Genomic DNA, 22,272 nt, shown 5'->3' on the forward strand with positions numbered 1-22,272 from the left:
GCTGGGTACAGGTGACTCTGCCCTTCTACCCGAACCCTGTGAAAAAAACATAGAGACAGAGCTTAAAGTTAAATTCATCCTCTTACTGCAGCTCTAACTCACAGCACATGGAGGCAGAGCTTCCGGTTAAACTCGTCCTCTTACTGCAGGTCAAACTCACAGCACATGGAGAGAGAGCTTCCAGTTAAAATCATCCTCATATTGCAGGTATAATTCAATATGAACGTGTTTCATTACCTTTGATCACCTCTGAACTCTTTTCTGAAGTTGATTGGAAGATCAATTGAACAGTCACTCTTCATAGACAGACAGCTGGGTACAGGTGACTCTGCCCTCTCTACCCGAACCCTGTGAAAAAAACATAGAGACAGAGCTTAAAGTTAAATTCATCCTCTTACTGCAGCTCTAACTCACAGCACATGGAGGCAGATCGTCCAGTTAAACTCATCCTCTTACTGCAGCGCTAACTCACAGCACATGGAGACAGAGCTTCCAGTTAAACTCATCCTCTTACTGCAGCGCTAACTCACAGCACATGGAGACAGAGCTTCCAGTTAAACTCATCCTCTAACTGCAGCTCTAACTCACAGCACATGGAGACAGAGCTTCCAGTTAAACTCATCATCTTACTGCAGGTCTAACTCACAGCACATTGACTCTCTGATTCATGCATTTTTACCTCTTTCTCGCAGGGCCGTGGGTTCCATCGTCAGTCTCGGTCTCCTCTGAGGAACTCATTTTAGAAACAGCGCCCCCTGTCTCAGGACACCTGAACACACCAGATCAGATTCACAAGTGGGTTCTGACCCAAATTGGCAGACCTGTAAATACACACAAGAAGAACATGATAACGCACAGACATAATAATACACTGTGAGGGCCACATAATGTAAACGTGTAACACAAAAAGGTAATTTAATTAAGTTTGGTGCATTAAAATATGTACGCACCATATTATGTTATTTGTGCATTTTGTCCCACTGATATACTCAATGTATGTATCGATAATGAGTCCTTTGCGAAGTATCGCAAATTTGTATGCCGGCCCTTTAAGAGTTGCGCTCAAGCAGCAAACAGGTGGTGACGGGCCAGGTGATAGGTTTTTTGAAATAGATTGGGGGCAAGAGGTAGCAACGGAGAATGGAGTAAAGGGGAGTCAGCAGAAAATAATCAAGAATCCTGAGATTTGTTGGCGTTTTTGTTTGGATTGTATTTTTTTCAATCTACAATTATTCAACACAGCTCCAAGACACGAAAACGAGTAACCTGCTGAACCTACGTTTTAAAAGAATTCTCTTCTACTGCATCAGGAGGGTGAGCTGATGCTTTTTTGGTTTTTATTTTGCTTCTTTAATGAAATGCATTGCTTAATTATTTGTTTTTGGAGAGGAAAGAAGATTCTTGCACTCATGCATTAATTTTGGTTTCGGGACTTATTATTTTTGGCACGTTTTCTGGATTTGTTTCCCTGGAAACCGGACAACTGCCTCTGTTGTAATATATAAATTCCGTTTGAATAGATTCCCGTGAATATAGCGTGTTCATTCTGTTTAAATTGGTCTGAATTTGTTATAACACACACACACACATACATCAAATCTCATAGAACAGACAGCGACAAATCTGGAATTTAACTGAGCCATAAACTTGTACAGTAATACAATTCCTTCCAAAATATTCTGCACCCATGATAACAATTACTAAGACCGTGAGGTATATTTTCATTGTCCAACATATGGAAAATATTTAATGATATAATGGAAACTACCAAAATGACACGTCACAATTATTGGCACCCCTGTATTTGGTACTGTGTGCACCCTCCCCTCGCAGGGATAATGGCACTGAGTCTTTTTACATAACGTCTATAAGACCAGAGAACACATTGGGAGGGATCTTAGACTCTTCCTCCACCCACAATCTTTCCAGATCCTGATGTCTTTGTTGATCCTGTGCTTATGGGCTGTGCTGTTCAATTGAGTTCACAGGTTTTCAGGGAGTTTCAGCAGTCTTAGACTGTTGTAGCCATTGCACAATGATGCTTCTGCATCATTAACCTTTTTATTTGTGGATTTTAACATGAATTTGGCGCCATTGTCTTGCTGAAAGATCCACTAGTTTCAGTCTGCTGGCAGAGGTAGTCAGATTTAGGGCTAAATTGTCCTGGTACTTGGGTAGAGTTCACAATGCTGCTTTCCTTAACAAGGGCCCCAGGACCAGTGTGAGCAAAGTAGCCCCATAACATTAAAGATCCACCACCGTATTTTTCTTTTCAGTATATGCATCCTTAAATCCATCCTACATCATATTCCTGGACATGGTTGTGAGAGGGGCTGGAGCCTGTCTCAGCATGCATTGGGCAAGAGGCAGGAAAAAACCCTGAACAGGTCACCAGTCCATCACAGGGCACACACACCATGCACTTACACACTCATACATTCAAGCAATTTAGTGTCTCCAATTAGCTTAACCTGCATGTCTTTGGACTGTGGGAGGAAACCCATGCAGACATGGGATGAGAATATGCAAACTCCACACACACCACCATGCTGTCCTCCAGCAGTTTTAAACTTCTTCAATATTGTCCTCACAGTAGTAACTAGCATCTTCAGTTTATTTTTTGTCCATTGGCCTGATTTTCAAAGGTCAGCAACTATTTTAATTTCGATCGTCAGTTCTTTGTCTTTCTCTGTGGTGAAGACGAAAAATGGGTTTCACAAGCAGGTTCTCAGTTTAATCCTCCAGTGAAACAGGAAGCCATGGAAGGCCACAAGAGTTTCTCTTAATATTGGTGTAGATTGAGTTTGATTTTATACAAGAATCTTTAGGGTGCCAATTATTTTTATATATTTTTGGGAAATAACAACCCTACCTGAATCCAACCGTCATACTAGAGGGCACCAGTTCCCCAATCTTAGTTTGTTTTCTGTGCCTGTTTAGTGCCAATTAAGGTGTTGTATCGCAAACATTTAATAGCCTGACCAGATTCACATTACAGGTATCTGGAACTGATTTATGATTAGTCCGAGCTAATTTAAGATCCAACTGCATTTTCACTCATCAAAAAACTTTTAATATCCTGAATCACATTTTGTAGTAAGATTGAAGTTACTTTCACCATTCAGTTGTATGGGACCTCCAATTAAAAGATATCTACAATACAGTTTTGACTATCCAAAACGTGAACTCTTGATACTGTATCGCCATTTCAATTATGACTAGTCATAACTCAAATTAGAGATCTCCACATTAGTTCTGATTTAGTCATAAATTCAGTTAGATATCTTTCATTCCTCCGGATTTAAGATGTGTCAGGTAACGGGGGGGACCAGGACCCAAACACAGAGTGGGAAAACACCAGGAACTCCAAAAAGGCAAATCCAATCAAAGACTTTACTCTCATACAGGTAACAGAAAACAGGGAACAAAAACAAGGCACACCACTTTCAAAAACAAAAACAGCAGAATCAAGCATCAGCAGAACTCACAACAGAAACACGGCAGAAACAGACAGGCAGATACTCTCAGCAGAAACACAAGGAACCAGCACCCAAGTCAGGAAACGAGAACTTAAATAGCCACAACGATAACAAGACACAGGTGAACAACAACAGAGCAGGGAGGGATAACGAGACACAAGAAAAACAATGACAGAATAACTGAAAACAATAATACAATTAACACAGGGTAACTAGAGCAGAGGTGGGTACCCGGCTTCAAAGAGTAAAAGACTGACAATGCATTTGCTCCACCACCAGCACTAAACCAGCTGATTCTAATTAGCATAACTCTTCAGCATGATGGGAGAACTAATTATTGTGATCAGCTGGTTTAGTGCATGGTGCTGGAGCAAATGCATGGTCAGTCTTTTTACTCTTTGAAGCCGGGTTACCCACCTCTGAACTAGAGTGAGCAAACTGAAATACAAACTGAAGTACCGCCATCTGGCGGCCCAGAAAAGGAAAAAACAGAAACAGAAAAGGGCAGAATCCTGACAATATCTAAATGATCTTTTTTGGATAACTGAATCTAAGATATTACTAGCCAAAAATGGCAAGCCATTTTAACTTGTGCGGTTTCACATTACAGATATTTGTCATTAATTTATGACTAGTCAAAACGCTAATTTAAGATATCTCTAATTAGATTTTGACTAGTTTCGCCATGAAGTTCTATGTAACTCCAATTAAAGATATCTACAATTCAGTTTTGACTATCTAAAACGTGAATTCCAGATATCACCACTTAAATTATGACTCTTAGCAAGTAGGAAGCAGCCATTACCCATAGCACCACTTGTCACAAACACATACATATATGAATTGTAAGGTCAGCTAACCTTATTTTTTTTCCTAGTGGGAAAACTAGAAGACCTTCGCCGGTTAGCCTAGCCGCACTGCTAGTCTGCCCATAGACAGACACCCCCAGTCAGCCTGCGACAGTAGACAGTAAACTGTCGCGATATCGCCATCCAGTGCCGAATTGGGTCATTTTATTCACTCGAACAGGGTAATGTTTATTAAAGTCGTCCTAATATGTCCATATATGTTTGGATGGACATGACATTTCTCAGAAAGGTAGTTTAATCATCCTAAATATCGGACACCTACCCCCCCCCCTAAATGAACAGGACGGGACAAACGCCGCAGGGGAGCATATGTCCGGGTTTTGGATGGTGTCCAACTATAAGTAAGATGATAACATATGTGCCATTATCTGTATTGTCTATTTTACCTGCTATGGACCTCTTTTTAAGGTGAGTCTTGAATAAAGTTGAAATGAAATGAAATATAGGCCTACAGTAATCTCTGCCTAATATAATCACTCCACTGTATTTTGCTGTATTTTGCAAACCATTTTGGAATGATTTTTTATAAAACATAAAAGAATAAGTAACAACCTCTTGATTGTTTAATTAAAAACAAAATCCGGGTTTATACTGCAGCGTCAAAATGTCAACAACAAGCGACAAGTCCTGTGACCTCCGACTCGCTAGGCTACCTCCTCACGAGGTAGAATTGGTCATGGAATATCAAAAATAGGCTACTGAAGTAAAATTTCTTGAAGGTTATTTCAATATTACTTTCTGGTCTAAATGGTATGTTCGGACTCTATTCGGTATGTGAGCTCTTAGCTTATCAGGCTACGCCTTAAACACACCATTTTATTGCCAGTTGCAGTTGTCAGTGTTTCTGAATTACGCGGATTAATGCAGATTCCCATTCCTTCTCGCATCCCTTTACCTTCATCTTCTCTTACCTCAGTTCCACTCCACAACAGACTGTTTACTCCGTTTTTTACATTTAATTTAATTCCTTTTTTTCTGGGGATTCTTTCTCCTCCGTTTTTAAAATGACCGCTAAGTTTCAGTTTCTCTTTTGGACCGCATTTCCTTATTTACTGGCTGAACTGAATGTTCGATGGGCGGAGTTTTATATATTTATACTATTTCTTAGCTGCATCAGTCACGGTATTTAATAAGTTATGCAGAAGAAACAAATATTTAATCCATGTAGATCTTTGCCAAATTTTAGCACATAGCCTACATATAGCAGGCCTATTCAACAACTTGTGAATTATAATGTAGGGATTTAACGTTCTCCAATATAATGGTGTAGCCTAACCTGTAGGCTGAACACACAAATAAGCCTTTTTGATTATAACAAAGCATTTCAAGACAAATAGCCTACTACAGACAGCAAATTAAATAAATAAATAATTTAACGCTCCACCAGTCTCCCTGCCATAGTCACTGACCCTTTAACATCCTGAGTGATGGCCCTATGTAACACGCTAATGTGTGAGGTAAGTGATTTTTGTTATTTTCTATTACAAAATAATAAGAAATAACAAGCATGTGCTTTTGTTTATAAGTTTGTGTAATTTTTGGTATTTTGTCTGTATGTCTTGTGCCTTCCCCAATCAACGCTTTCCTTTTGTTTTCTCTCTCACTTTTTTTTGTTGACAATTTTTAAGGTTAGGCTATTTGCCCTTTGCATACTCATCAAATATGTTTGTTTGTGAAGTATTTAAATAAAATAATAAAAACCAACAAGAGCTGACTTTCCATGTTACCTGCTCTTACCAGTTCCACTTCATTTCATTCAAAATGCACCACAAGACATTTTATTTTATTATTTTATTTGCATTTCAGGGCTGAAATGTGAGCTCTGATCCACAATCTTATTCTCAAGTAGGGAGTATCTGGAGACCGGAGTACAGGGCGTGTCAAAAGCAAAATGGACGACGGGTCAAAAGCATGTTTCTATTGGTCGATGATTCTGCGAGGCACATATATTATCCAATCAAAAGCATGATCCAAAGGCGTTGATGTACCAGTATTGCTTTGACATTTCTGAGACAGCATATCTGTTTTTGTTGTCGCTCCTGAAAGTGAATAATATGTCGGTTCGTAAATTATGCGGGAAAACAAAAGTTGTGGTATTTGTGTAATCTGTTCATTTACACAATTTATTTGAAAATGGCGTTTGATCGCCAGTGATTACGACGTTTAAATTGGCTCCCGATTCGCAGCTCCCGACTGGACAAATGAAATTGCTGAATGTGCTGACAGAGAACATTGGGTCAAAGCAATATTACTGTGCAGTTGATTCCATAGACATATTGGAATGGCAGATATGCCATCCCGCCAAGTTACGCCTTGGGGGGGCATGCCCCATACCTATACAGCACCGAGAGTTTGGCACTTTTCAGGGTTCCCCACAGAAATAACTACAACAGCCACAGACACTCACCCCTTAAAAAACATTAAATTCTGTACATTCTGACCCCATTTCAACAGACAGATTTCATAAACAACTTCACATGTCCACACAATAAAGCCCCAAACTAAGGGGATTTTGCGTTGTCCTGGGAACATTGGGTCCTAGGTTCACGCCCTGCTAGGAACACGTTTCTTCAACCTGCTTTTACCCTCACTAATAATTGCCTACTACTTCTCAATTATTGCTTTTGCACCATATCTACTCGCCGTTCACCAAACGTATACACTGCATTATGACGTACCGTCTGCACGTTCAGTTATTAACCGGCTACAATATTGCAAAGCCATATGGATTCAACGGGAACTCTTCTGTGCTTACTGGCCTGTGTTCTTCTTTAAAACCACGGACAGGTTTGCTAATGATATTTCACGCATTGCATAGCTATGTCATGGTGCTGCACTAACAAAGTCACAGACTGGTAAACCTCTGGTTGAAGGATTGAATCCCGCCTCACCCTCAGGCAGATCATTTCCTCTTTTACACTAATGTTTTCTTAAGCTTTTATATTTTCTTTACCAAAACTCACTCATGGCCACCCATATGCATTTCATGACGGCAAATGTATTCCTTTTATTAAGAAGTTACACCAGTTCACGACTGTGCCATTTCTACTCACTATCTTTCTTCACTTGGCTACCGTACAAAACCTTCTTATCAGCAAACGCCACGTTTCTACATTCATGTTTCCTCGCCTGTTCTCTATCTAGCCACATACAAACAATTACTACGTAAACAACAACAGTTTCTTACAGGGTCACTTCACATTTCTCACTCTCAAATGATATCTCATAAAAAACACGTTTTCAACGTACAAAAATGCCAAGTTACTCACACATACAAGACCAGTCCAGACCTGCCATTAAAATATTGATATCAAAATGACACCAAGTTACGGTACTACAAACAATATAGGCTATCTTGCCTCACCGAACTTAAATAAGATGTATTCCAAAGCAATGCTACCCAATATTTCCTCAATTCTTTCGTCGTTGAAAACATGTTTTTTATGAGATATATATACACTGTTCAGATGCTTACACAAGGACAACTAAGTTAAGCCACCTTACGTAAAAAAGAAAGAAAAAAATCCATTTATATATTTAATAACAATTAGAGTTCATCTTCAAAGCTTTGAGCCGTGATTATAAATACCTGAGTGCAGATTACAGACATGAAGGTTGTATTTATGTGTAAGTATGTGTGTGTGTGTGTGTGTGTGTGTGTGTGTGTGTGTGTGTGTGTGTGCCTGCCCACGTGTATGTACGTGTGCGCGGGTATGCTACATATGTGTGCATGTAGGTTTGAGTACTGTCCAGTCATTCAGCCATTTTTGCCAGATTATTTTTTACATGCTTTTTAAAAGTATACTTGCTATTGACACTTGAAATTATATACTTTGGCAGTGAATTCCATATTGAAATTGATCTGTAACTGATGGTCTGTTTAAGTAGGTTAATTCTTGGTTTGGGTAGTGGTAGGTGACCATCGCTTGTGCCTCTTGTGCTATAACCATATTTTTTAGATACGCTTACTAACCGTTCAGCAAGGCCAGCAGGTTTATCAGAGCTTATTACTGATCTAAGGAACATCAGGAGACTTAGAGAAACCTTTTTAACAACCGAAAGCCATGAAAGGCATGAGTGCATTTGTATGGTACTAGTATGAATGGAGCAGCCCAGTGCCAACCGGGCTGCTTTATTCTGAGCAACCTGAAGTTTTTGCAAATCTTTTTTTGTTGCTGATGACCACATGACTGGACAATACTCAAGGTGCGATAAGGCCAGTGAATGTATAACTTGTTTCAGTATAGTGGGTGTGAGATAGGATGAGCATTTTCTTGTCATACCAATCCCTCTACCCATTTTAGAGACGATGTTGTCTATGTGATCGGACCAAGACAATGAGCTTACAATTGTGAGACCCAAAAGTTTTATTATTAACTTGTCGAATGATTGTGGTACCTATTACTAAGTTTAACTATGGTTTGTTTACCAACGAATGTCTTGATCCGAAGACAATAGACTTTGTTTTGGCAATATTAAGTACCAGTTTATTGCTCGACCCACTTATATACATCTGTCAGGTGTATTATTTAAAGTGGCAGTAAGCTCATTGGCCGATGTGGCAGCACAGTACAGTGTAGTGTCATCAGCATACATCACAACCTTCGTATTCTTAACAGTAATGGCCCCAGGCAACTGCCTTGTGGAATCCCACAATGTATGTCCTTTGAATTAGATAAGCTGCCATTAAAGAACACTCTTTGCTTTCTTCCTGTGAGGTAGTCCTTTATCCAGGAGACTGCAGTACATGAAAAGCCATAGCACTGTAATTTCCATGATCTATTACATCGAATGCTGCACTAAAATCTAGCATGACTGCTTCCACCATCTATTATCAATGTATTTTATCTAGTCATCAGTCATTTCTGCAAGTGCAGTACATGTAGAATGGCTTTCTCTACAAGCATGCTGAGTATTGGATATCAATTTATTACTGGAGAAATAATCCTTAATTTATTTGAAGATAATTTTTTCATTTAATTTACTCGGTGCCGGTAAAATACTTATAGGGCGACTATTGGGCCCATTAAAAGCACTATTTTTATCTTTTGGAAGTGGAATGATTTTAGCTTCCTTCCAAAGAGTTGGATGAACCCCATGGATTAGACATTTATTGAATACATGGGCTATAGGAGTAGTGACGTAGGTGGCCGCTAATTTAAGCAATTTACCATCAAGATTATCTGTGCCAGAAGGGTTACAGTCGGGTAGTGACATTAACATTTCCATAACCACATCTCTGCTAATCTGCTGAAACTCAAAGTGGCAGTTATTATTTTCCATTATGCCTTTACTAATTAATTTGTTTGATACTGCACCATCACTAGATTGCATGTTGCTTCTGAGTTTGTCAACCTTACCTATGAAAAAGTCATTAAAGTAATTTGCGATTTCATGTGGTTTTGCTATAAATGCTTCATTAGATTGGATAAATGAAATAGACGTGTTAGATGTCCTGCCCATTATTTCATTCATTGTAGTCCATAGTTTTTTTCCCATCATTTTTTACTTCATTAATCCTATGCTTGTAATATTCTTTCTTTTTACATTTATTTAACTTAGTCACAAGATTCCTTAATTAACAGTATTCTTGTCTAACTGATAGACTACATACTCTATTAACTGTTTTCTTTGCATTGTCTCTTAAAGTCATCAAATCTTTCAACTCTTTATCAATCCATAGAGCATTGTTAGCTTTTACTGTAAATTTTGTCAGTGGAGCATGACCATTCACAATTTTCATGAATAAATTCATGAACTCTGTAAGTGCAGCTTCAGGATCATTCTCATTGCATACATTAGACCATTGTACCTGTTCCACTTCTTGCAGAAATGTTACTGTTTTAAAATGTTTGTACGATCTCTTATAGATAACCTTATTACCCCCTTTGGGGATTTTGGTCTTTCTAGACAAAGCAACCAAGTAATGATCACTAAATCCAACTGATAGAGAAACTGCCTTTGAGCAGTGCACAGGATTATTCGTAAAAATATGATCGATACATGTTTATGAGGTTTTGCCAAACTTATTCGTAAAAATTCTTGTTGGAAATGACATGACTTGAGTTAAATTACAGGCCTGAGTCATAGAATATAACTTAGATTTCAATGGGCACCTAGTGTCTAGCCAATCAATGTTCATATCTCCCAGTACATATAATTCTCTATTTTCATCAGAGGCTTTATCTAACATGCCGCACATCTCTTCAAGATACTTTATATCAGCACTCGGAGGCCTGTAGCAGCAGCCAATAAGAATGGGTTTTAGGTGGGGTAGGTGAACTTGCACCCATAGAGCCTCCATGTTGCTGATTATTAGGTCTGCCCTGTATACTGCTGGAATATGGCTTTGGATGTAGACAGCAACACCACCACCAAATCTACTTCTGTCCTTTCTAAAGATATTGTACCGATGTATTGATATCTCCTCATTTTCAAGATTATCTGTGCCAGAAGGGTTACAATCGGGTAGTGACATTAACATTTCCATAACCACATCTCTGCTGATCTGCTGAAACTCAAAGTGGCAGTTATTATTTTCCATTATGCCATTACTAATTAATTTGTTTGATACTGCACCATCACTAGATTGCATGTTGTTTCTGAGTTTTCAACCTTACCTATGAAAAAGTCATTAAAGTAATTTGCGATTTCATATGGTTTTGTTATAAATACTCCATTAGATTGGATAAATGAAATAGACGTGTTAGATGTCCTGCCCATTATTTCATTCATTGTAGTCCATAGTTTTTTTCCCATCATTTTTTACTTCATTAATCCTATGCTTGTAATATTCTTTCTTTTTACATTTATTTAACTTAGTCACAAGATTCCTTAATTAACAGTATTCTTGTCTAACTGATAGACTACATACTCTATTAACTGTTTTCTTTGCATTGTCTCTTAAAGTCATCAAATCTTTCAACTCTTTATCAATCCATAGAGCATTGTTAGCTTTTACTGTAAATTTTGTCAGTGGAGCATGACCATTCACAATTTTCATGAATAAATTCATGAACTCTGTAAGTGCAGCTTCAGGATCATTCTCATTGCATACATTAGACCATTGTACCTGTTCCACTTCTTGCAGAAATGTTTCTGTTTTAAAATGTTTGTACGATCTCTTATAGATAACCTTATTACCCCCTTTGGGGATTTTGGTCTTTCTAGACAAAGCAACCAAGTAATGATCACTAAATCCAACTGATAGAGAAACTGCCTTTGAGCAGTGCACAGGATTATTCGTAAAAATATGATCGATACATGTTGATGAGGTTTTGCCAAACTTATTCGTAAAAATTCTTGTTGGAAATGACATGACTTGAGTTAAATTACAGGCCTGAGTCATAGAATATAACTTAGATTTCAATGGGCACCTAGTGTCTAGCCAATCAATGTTCATATCTCCCAGTACATATAATTCTCTATTTTCATCAGAGGCTTTATCTAACATGCCGCACATCTCTTCAAGATACTTTATATCAGCACTCGGAGGCCTGTAGCAGCAGCCAATAAGAATGGGTTTTCATTGGTGAACTTGCACCCATAGAGCCTCCGTGTTGCTGATTATTAGGTCTGCCCTGTATACTGCTGGAATATGGCTTTGGATGTAGACAGCAACACCACCACCAAATCTACTTCTGTCCTTTCTAAAGATATTGTACCGGTGTATTGATATCTCCTCATTTTCAAATGATGAGTCCAAGTGGGTTTCTGATATAGTTAGAATGCGGATATTGTATAACTGTACTAGGCAACCAATTTCATGTATTTTGTTCCGCTGACTACATGCATTCAGATGAGCCATTAACAAGCCTTTTTTTGGTAATTTCATCATAGCATCAAGGTAAAATCATACACGGCCCCCTGCCTACAGTTCGTGTTAGTGCTCTTTGTTGATATACAGTTCTGTGTTCCTCTCTCTTTCTGACGACCAGGGCGAGTGATGAGCTTGTCATATCTTAACACTGCATAGTCTCCATTCTTTCTGGCTTCCAGCATCTTAGGTATCAGCTCCCTTCTCTTCTGTCTCACAGCCTCAGGATAGCCTTCATTAATAAATATTTTAGTCCCCTTGAGTTTATTAGCATTCCACAAGACTCTTTCTCTGTCCTTAAACCTGAGGAATTTGACTACAATGGACCTTGGCCTATCAACTTTCCTTCCTTCCAGGCAAACTGGATTCATTCCCAGTGTTTGACTGGACATTGTTGGGCACTTTTCCAGTGCGATGGGCTCTCTCAATTTCTATTTTGGTTGGGTCCAGATCCAGTTTTTCTCCGAATAATTTAAGTACTTTCTGTTCAGTGTCAGCCCATTTTTCATTGTCTGACTCAAAAACTCCATCAATAACCAGATTATTGCGCCTGGACTGTCCTTCAAGGTAACCTGATTTGTAATACATTGTAAGTAGGGACTCAGCTAGTTTATGGATATCACCCTCAAAGGATTTACCGTCAGATGAGATTTTGTTGCATGCCTCTTTGAGTTGATCCACATCCTTCTGTGTGCATTGGAGACTGACTTTGAGGTCTTCCACATCTTTTAGAATGCCATCCAAACTACTGTTGGTATTATCCATTATAGTCTTTACAAACCTCTTGTAACTATTCTCCATCTGTTGCAAGGCTTCTTTAAATAATGATTTTTGTTGATCCAGCAGCTTGTGTAGTTGAGCTAATGACACATTCTTTGCCATACTGAATCTACAGAATATCCAAATACTTTCAGATACAGCTGATCCAATCCGTAAAAACTGTTTATCCATTGAAAAGGGACTGAAAAAAATAAGACCGTATCGTGTGGATTAACGTACTGCGATGAAAAAATCAGTTTTGGACATTAAATGGAACTCAGTTGTTGTTGGCCAATGAGTGGATGACCGCAGAATAGTCTCTATGGTGAAGAAAACCCCCCTGACAACAGCCCAACAGATCAAAACCACTCTCCTTGATGCAGGTGTAGATGTATCAAAGTCTACCATACGTAGAAGACTACACCAGCAGGACTACAGAGGGTACACTACAAGATGCAAACCACTGATAAGCCTGAAAAACAGAGAGGCGTGAATTATATTGACGTTGGTACTTAAAGTTCTTCAATATAATGGTGTAATCTGTAGGCTGAACACACAAATAAGCCTTTTTGGTTATAACAAACCATCTCAAGACAAATACCTACTACAGACAGCAAATAAAATAAATAAATAAATAAATCACTAAATAATTTAACACTCCACCAGTCTTCCTGCCAGTCACTGACCCATGTGATGGCCCTATGTAACATGCTAATGTGTGAGGTAAGTAATTTTTGTTATTTCTTATTACAAAATAATAAGAAATAACAAGCACATGCTTTTGTTTATATGTTTGTGTAATTTTTGGTATTTTGTCTACATTTTCTTGTGCCTTCCCCAATCAACTGTTTCTTTTTTTCTCTATTTTTTTTGTTGAGAATTTTTAAGGTTATTTGCCCTTCATATACTCATCAAATGTGTTTGTGAAGTATTAAAATAAAATAAAAAACTAACGAGAGCTGACTTTCCACGATACCTGCTCTTACCAGTTCCACTTCATTTTATTCGTCAGCAGCCATACCTCCATGCACTCTGCTCCTGCCAAATGGCTGAAGCTAAGCAGGTGTGGGCTTGGTTAGTACTTGGATGGGAGACCACCAGGGAATACTGAGTAGCTGCTGGAAGTGGTGTTGGTGGGCCAGCAGGGGGCAATCTTCCCTCTGGTACAAATAAAACCCCAGTGCAGTGATGGGGACACTGTGCTGTAGGAGATGCCGTCTTTTGGATGAGACGTTAAAGCGAGGTCCTGACTCTCTGTGGTCATTAAAGATCCCATGACACTTATCGCTAAGAGTAGGGGGTTCCCCGGTGTCCTGGCCAAATCCCAGATCTGGCTCTCACAAACTTGCCACTAAAAATCATCCCCAGATTTAATTGGCTAAATAAACGTTCTCTCCCTCTCCACCTTCGCTAATGTGTGGTGAGCGTTCTGGCGCAAAATGGCTGCCGTGCATCACCCAGGTGGGTGCTACACATTGGTGGTGGGTGAGGTGAGTTCCCCTTCACTGTAAAGCACTTTGAGCATTTGGAAAAGTGCTATATAAATGTAATTAATAATAATAATTTATTCAAAATGCGCCACAACACATTTAATTTAATTTTATTTTATTTTATTTGCATTTCAGGGCTGAAATGTGAGCTCTGACCCACAGTCTCTTTCTCGAGTCGGGAGTATCTGGAGACCAGAGTACGGGGCGTGTCAAAAGCAAAATGGACGACGGGTCAAAAGCACGTTTCTAGTGGTCAGTGATTCGGTGAGTTACATATATTATCCAATCAAAAGCATGATCCAAAGGCGTAGATGTATCACGATTGTTTTGACGTTTCTGAGACAATATATCTGTTTTTGTTGCCGGTCCTGGAGGTGAATAATAATAATAGGCTATGTCGGTGCGTAAATTATGCGCTTTCTTTTTCTTTGTCTAAACTACGTAGCCAATCTAATATGCAGTAAAGTCATGTTTGGTGTTGTTGGAGAGCTAATATCATGAGCTGTTAGATGGTCTCATTCTATGTTGAGAATGTTGTCATTCAAAGTTTGTGTCACATGAAAGTGAAACGCCAATCACAGAAATTTAGCTATTCAGCTTTTACACCTGAAATTGTGTTTGAACAATTGTCTGCATCCAGTGCTTTGGGTGCTGTTTGGAATAAAATTATTATTATTATTATTATTATTATTATTATTATTATTATTGTTCACAAATATGATTTTTACATTGTAAAATAAATGGTACTATTGTGCTAAACTTTATGCAACCCACAGACATACAGTACATTAATTGGGAAAACATATGCCTGGATAGTTTTGTAAGATTAAAAAAATGTTTTACATTATTATATGTATTTATTTATTCACCGCCCCACCCCTTTTTTATATCAAAAGTATTGATGTCAATACTTTTAAAAGCCTAAATTTTGCAAGTTTTAATTATAGGCTTATAGACAGTGCTTTGTATGGGTGAGTATCTTGGCATTTTTGTATGTTGAAAACATGTTTTTGTTGAGATTTCTTTATGTACTGTGTTTTCTATGAGTAACTGATAATAATAGTAAGAAGAGAGAGTATATCCACACACTGTTTTTTCTGCTCCCAAAGTGATATAATGGTACAACGTTTCGACCTCAAAGGTCTTTGTCAGGTACATCAACCAGAACATGTGACTGGGTGGAGATATAGACCAGGATGTGGGCAGGTCCATAATAGGGCCATTTGATTATGACCCTGGTTTTCGCTCAAATTATAGCACAGAGACCTTTGGTGAAGGTAGTTAATGACCTCAGACAGAGTATTGATGATAATAATATATCAGTTCTTATTCTTTTAGACTTGAGTGCTGCATTTGACACCATAGACCATGAAATACTAATGCACCGCCTTAAGAATTGGGTTGGTCTCTCAGAAACTGTGCTAAAATAGTTTCAGCCATATTTGACAGGGAGCACATTTTATGTCTGTCTAGGTGACCATGTCTCGAAGAAGGCTGATATTACTTGTGGAGTTCCACAGGGATCGATACTTAGGCCTCTACTCTTCACTCTGTATATGCTCCCCTTAGGCAAAATTATTGGCAAACATGGTGTAGAATTCCATACCTATGCAGATGATACACAGTTATGTATGTCTGTAGGGCCAGATGACAACAATGTTTTTAATACATTGGTTGACTGTCTGTCAGACATCACTAGCTGGATGCCCAAAACCTTCCTGAAATTGAATGAGGAAAAAACAGAGGTTCTTCTTGTAGGTCCAGGCGTTCAGAGGGAAAAACTTGTAAATAAATTCTGCCCTCTTGGGATAAAATCTAAACCAAAAGTAAAGAACTTGGGGGTCATTTTTGATTCACACATAAACTCAGTGACAAAAACTGCATTCTTTCATTTAAGAAACATTTCCAGAGTAAGACCTTTTCTCTTGCAGTCAAATTCCAAAAAGCTAATATAGCATACGCAATTGATTATGTGAATTTAGTACAGACTGTGCGCTTATTGTCCATGCATGTTTGTAGCGAATGTGTGGTACATTGAGCTAACATTAATTTAAAGGATTTAAACTTCGTTTATCATAGAAAGAGGATCTACAGCAATTGTACATTTTCATAAAATAATGTGCAGCTATTCTGAAGGAATTAAAGCTGTGATACTCTGTACCTTTCTTGGATTTCAGAACATAGATATGAGATGCTGCACACAACGGATTAGTGACTCACTGTGACTGTGCCTAATAGGACCCTGAGCGTCAATACACATTACCCAGCAGCTTGATTATTGTATGCTCTTTTGCTGGACATCCAAAAAAGTCAATTAATAGACTACAGAATATTCAAAATGCAGCTGCAAGAATACTGATCAGGACAAAAATGAGAGCTCACATTTCCCCTGTCCTTGCTACCTTACACTGGCTACCTGTGGCTTTTAGAGTTGATTTTAAAGTACTCGTTTTTAAAGCACTAAATAGCTTTGCACATAAATATATATTGCTTATCCAAATATGTCCCAAATAGAGCCTTAAGATCCTCTAGTGCTGGTCTGCTCAAGATTCCAAAGGCAAAGCATAAACAAAGTGGAGAGTTAGCCATTTGTTTTTATGCCCCAAAGATGTGGAACACTCTTTCAGAACATATCAGATTTGCATCGTCAGTTGACAGTTTTAAAACACAGCTGAAAACGCACCTATTTAGGACGGCTTTTAGTTAGTACATTTGTTTTATTATCGGTTTTGTGTTGTATTTTTATGTATTTTAATTAGGGGTCCAAGCAGCGAAGCTGCTCAAACCCTATTATTTTTGGTCTGATTATTCTTATTATTTATTTTTCTCCCCTAAAAGTGTTTGTGCAGCAAAAACTGTAAGACCTATGAACATAAAACTTGACAACATGGTCCCAAATTCCCCCCACTACTCAGGCCCCAAAACCTGAGATACTGTGCCCATAGGTGGCGCTGTAATAATCAAGTTTGCATTTTGGCTCATATCTCAAGAACAGTGTGGCCTAAAGTCAAAATTCTTTCTTCATGTCAATCTCTCAAGTCATGTGCATCTTTGCTCCAATGGCTGCTCTAAAAATGTCAAATTTTGCGACTTTTCTCAATTTTCTCAAAAACCTATTTTCAACATCTCGTCAGAAACCGTTGGCCCAGTCATCTCAAAACTTAGTCAGGATCATCTACAGACTTCACAGATCTTAAGTTGTTAAAGAAATTTCGATATGTCAATCCGTTTCCAATATACGAGCCAATCAATTTTTATCAAAATGCCTAAGTACAGTAGATGTCTTGTATCTCGTCAACGCATTGTCTAATTTTCACGAAACGTCACACATACGACATTCTGTGGAGGATCCCCAAATTTCATACAAACAGACCACTAGGAGGTACTATAACTAAAAATGGCTTTTTTTTCAGTGACAAATTTTCAGAATAAATTCAAATTTGGTACAGTGGCTCATTTTTCTAACTTTTGTCAAAATATTGCTTTGATAACTTTATCAATGTGGCTGCCAGCAACCAATCAAAATTCAGCAACTTCTAATTTCCATTGTGAACATCCAATCGACATGAAATTTAGTACAGACATTTATGACATCATGAAGAAGGGGTGTACAAAACCTTGGAGCAAACAGCCAACAGGTGGCGTTACAGCAAGGACTTTTAGCCTGTATCTCAGGAGTTACTTGACCTAAATTCAAAATTCCTTTTTCTTCTGTTTCCTATAAGGGACTTTTATCAATTTGCATCATAAATTTGACTTTTTTATTATTCATATTTTTCTTAAGAAATGTTTACGTTGCTTGGAGCCTTGACAATTCAACAGTTTGAGTGCATGAATTCGGTAGGTCCAATCAAGGATGCTCCGTGGTGCTGGGGGTTAACCCCACATCATGACATGCCGGAGGTCCCCAGTTTGAATCCCGACATAGGCTTGGCCTTCTGAACAACTGGTGAAGGGTAAACCGTGCTCCTGCATCAGTGAGCTTACTGTAGCCAGTTTTTTTTTGTTTTTGAAAAGCATATGATTTTTTTCAAATATTGTCAATTACCAATGTTGTTGCTCCTTTTCCCATTCTCCAATGACCGGAATGACCAGGAACTTTCAAATATAAATCACCAATTTCCAGTGCCAAATCTCCAATCTCTAATTAGCATCAAATTGCACAAAAAGTACATATGTAACCCAAGTACCAAGGCTGTATAATGAAAAGTTACCTCATTATCTAGCCTATGTGTCAAAATTTCCTGGGCCTTGAGTATTTTTGTGTGTCCAAACATGCACTGGAACATGCCTTCCCAAATAGCTCAGTTGTAAACTGTTTGTCTCTCAGTCCTTTGGTTGAGGGTTCAAATCCCGGTAGTGGTATCGTTTACTGCTTCAAGTCTTCATTTGATCTGGATCTGGGCTTGTGTTCCTAATGGGCATTGTCTGCCAAATCATTTACACTGCTTTGACCCCGGTATGAATTTGTAGCATAAATCCAACATGTGAAAAGTTAGATGTATGTTGAGAAGCTTACTCAGACATCGACCCAAGTTCAGCAGACATCAATTCCTTCTTGAATAAAATAAATCTACCACAACTATCCAAAGAACATGCACAAGCACTGAACCATTAACACAAACTGAATTTCATAAAGCACTGACCCAGATGCCCAACAATAAAGCTCCAGGACCTGATGGCTTCCCCACTGAATTCTTTAAACATTTTTGGTAACAAATTTCTCTTATCTGAGAATGCCCCTGAAATAAAACATAACTCCAAAATTCCCCCGCATATGAACACTGCGTTGATCTCAGTATTGCTTAAGCCTGGCAAAGACCCAACCCTACCCTCCAGCTATCGTCCCCTATCACTTATCAATACTGACATCAACATAATTAGCAAAGCTTTAGCCACCAGAATTGAAACAGTCACCCAAATCATAATTCATCACGACCAAACTGGATTCATCAAAGGACGACATTCATCAAACAATATGTGCAGACTATTTAATTTAATTAATGTCATCAATCAACACAGTTTAAAAGCAATAATTACCTCACTGGATGCAGAGAAAGCCTTCGATAGAGTTAACTGGACATTTCTATTTGCAACATTACAAAAATTTGGTTTCGGAGAATCATTTATTCACTGGATAAAAATACTTTACACCTCACCCATGGCTACAGTCACCACGAATGGAATAACATCACAGAGCTTCACACTACACAGGGGGAATAGGCAAGGATGTCCACTCTCTCCCTCTCTATTCACTTTTTTCATAGAACCTCTTGCTGCAGCAATCAGACAAAATGAAAATATCAAGGGAATTATAACTCATAACACACACCACAAGATCAGCCTTTACACAGATGATGTGATGTTATACTACAAGATCCTAAAAATTCCCTCCAAGAAACCATTAAACTCATCAAAACATTCTCAAAAATATCTGACTACTCGATAAATTGGACAAAATCTATAATTTTACCCTTAGAAGGAGATGATTGGAATGCTGCAACACAGGAATTGACCCCCCCCCACTGGAAATATCAGGTACTTAGGCGTCAACATTTCCCCCAAGCTGTCCAAGTTATTCCATCTGAACTTTAACCCATTAATAAAAACAATAGAAGATGATCTACAACGATGGATGAACCTACCACTTTAATTGGAAGAATAGCAACCGTCAAAATGTCAATTTAACCAAAAATCAACTATCTGTTTACTATGATCCCAAACCAACCCACCACCAACTGGTTCAACTCCCTAGATTCAATAATAACCAAATTCTACTGGAAAAATAAAAAAGCCAGAATCAAATTAGGTACTCTTCAAAAAAATAAAAATCAAGGAGGACTCGATGCACCAAATTTTCATAATTACTACTTGGCCAACCAATTGCTATACATCTATAAATGGACTCACCCCACCCAACAAAACAACTCATGTATTGATATCGAACAAGAAGCATGCAGGGAAATCTCACCACCTGACCTACCATTCCTCAATATAAACATAAAACACCACACCTGCTTTAAGAACACTGTAATTTCTACAACTCTGAAAGCTTGGTGGAAAATCAACAAAATCACAAACTCCACTTTGACACCCTGCAAATACACCCCAATCTGGCATAACCCTGACTTCCAGCTCAACAAAACTCCACTGAATTTCACCACATGGAAACAAAAAGGTATTACACATCTCCACCACATTTTTCAAGAGAACACTTTAATCACTTTTAAAGATCTAATCCAGAGATATGGCGTTGGGAGAGACCAATACCTTCAATATCTTCAGCTAAAATCTGTCCTGAAATCTGAAGTCAATATAACGCTGAATGACTTGCAGCCACCATTATTAATAACAGAAATCGACAAAATAACATCTCCGAAGAAAATTCTTTCTAAACTATACAAACTACTAACACATATGGACTCTACAATACACCTCCCCATTACAAGATGGGAAGTAGATTTGCCCATTTCTCCCAGCGCCGACTTCTGGCAACAAATATGCACCAACACATTCACAATGACTGACAACACTAACTTACAGTTAATTCAATTCAAGGTAATCCACAGAGCACATATTACTCAACACAGGATGTATAAAATGGAACTAGCAGACACTGGCATATGCTCACACTGCACTCTAAACACCCCGGACAATTATTTCCACGCTACTTGGCTATGCCCACCCATCCAACACTTTTGGCACATAGTCACTGAAACATTATCCCGTTTCTTGGGTTGCAGTATCCCACTATCTCCCTCCCTCTGCCTACTTGGAGACATATCCGCGATCAATTCAACAACCAAGAACACCAGGCCCATACTCATTGCCCTAACTGTCGCCAAGAAAACTATCCTAGTACATTGGAAAACAAGAAATACCGTAAATACTGTGCAATGGTTGAACCTTCTCACAGAATACATATCATTAGAAAAAACATCAGCTTCTAGCCACAATCAAATCACAATTCAGAGAAAACTGGGAACCATTCATTAATAATCTAAATTTATAATCCAACCAAAATGAACCAGTTAGCCAACCCCCCCCTCCTCTCTCTCTCTCTCTCTCATACACATTACACACTTACACACAGTCTAACTTGATGCATACACACTCACCTTTCATGTTCATTACAGTTTCACCTTCTCCTTTTTTACTTTATTTTTCCCTGGCCCAATATACCCAGATAAGCTCACAACAAATTCCCACTTTCTCTTGTCATGCCATCCGAGTTCTTCCTACATATTCAGTCCTACATATGACACACACACATACATACACACAAATCCGCATACACCACACACTCCACAATCCCTCCATACAACTTTACCTCTCAATTCCATCCCATTTGTCTACTTTTCTTTAAATGATCTTTTTTTCTCGCTCTCAATCCTTGTTGTTGTTTTTTTTTTAAGTAGCAATGCTGTCATTATTATTATTCTATTTTTGTTTTCTTTTCTGTTTGCTTGTTTTTTGTTCATTTTTTAAAAAGATGATTTTTACTTCTCTTGAGTGTTGATTTGCCTTTCGATGGATGCTTCCGCATTTGCTTTTGTTATATTTTCCTTATAAAAATTGTTTAGGTAAAAAAAAAAAAGCCAACACTGAATCTATAATTTTACACAACATAGAAGGTCTCTTAAAAATATGAAACATCAGTGTCCCTGTTCTTGCTGAAAGCATGCAACCATTTATGATGTCTACAACAATGACAATTTGATGATACTCGTAGAGCAACAGTAATACAGAAAAAGCCAACCTTCATGCTGATGCCTGTGACGCTCTGACCAGAGAAAGCTACTGTAACCCATCTAGTGACAAGTTATTACAAGGCTAGCTCTCAGAACTCTCAGAACGTT

The 22,272-nt window shown here is 38.3% G+C and overlaps 1 protein-coding gene across 13 annotated transcripts in view; it reads right to left on the reverse strand.

Annotated features, from left to right (window-relative positions):
- LOC135245714 (NACHT, LRR and PYD domains-containing protein 3-like) overlaps nt 1-22,272 on the reverse strand; it is a 126,879-nt gene that overhangs the window by 10,720 nt on the left and 93,887 nt on the right. The window contains exon 6 of one of the 13 annotated variants that reach the window (XM_064318986.1): nt 680-769. The exons of the other annotated variants lie outside the window; for them this stretch is intronic. Within the exon in view, the coding sequence (XP_064175056.1) occupies nt 680-769 (90 nt within the window). The remainder of the gene's footprint in view (nt 1-679; nt 770-22,272) is intronic. 13 annotated transcript variants of the gene reach the window in all.

The sequence above is a fragment of the Anguilla rostrata genome, chromosome 19 (assembly GCF_018555375.3).
Source record: "Anguilla rostrata isolate EN2019 chromosome 19, ASM1855537v3, whole genome shotgun sequence".
NCBI lineage: Eukaryota > Metazoa > Chordata > Actinopteri > Anguilliformes > Anguillidae > Anguilla > Anguilla rostrata.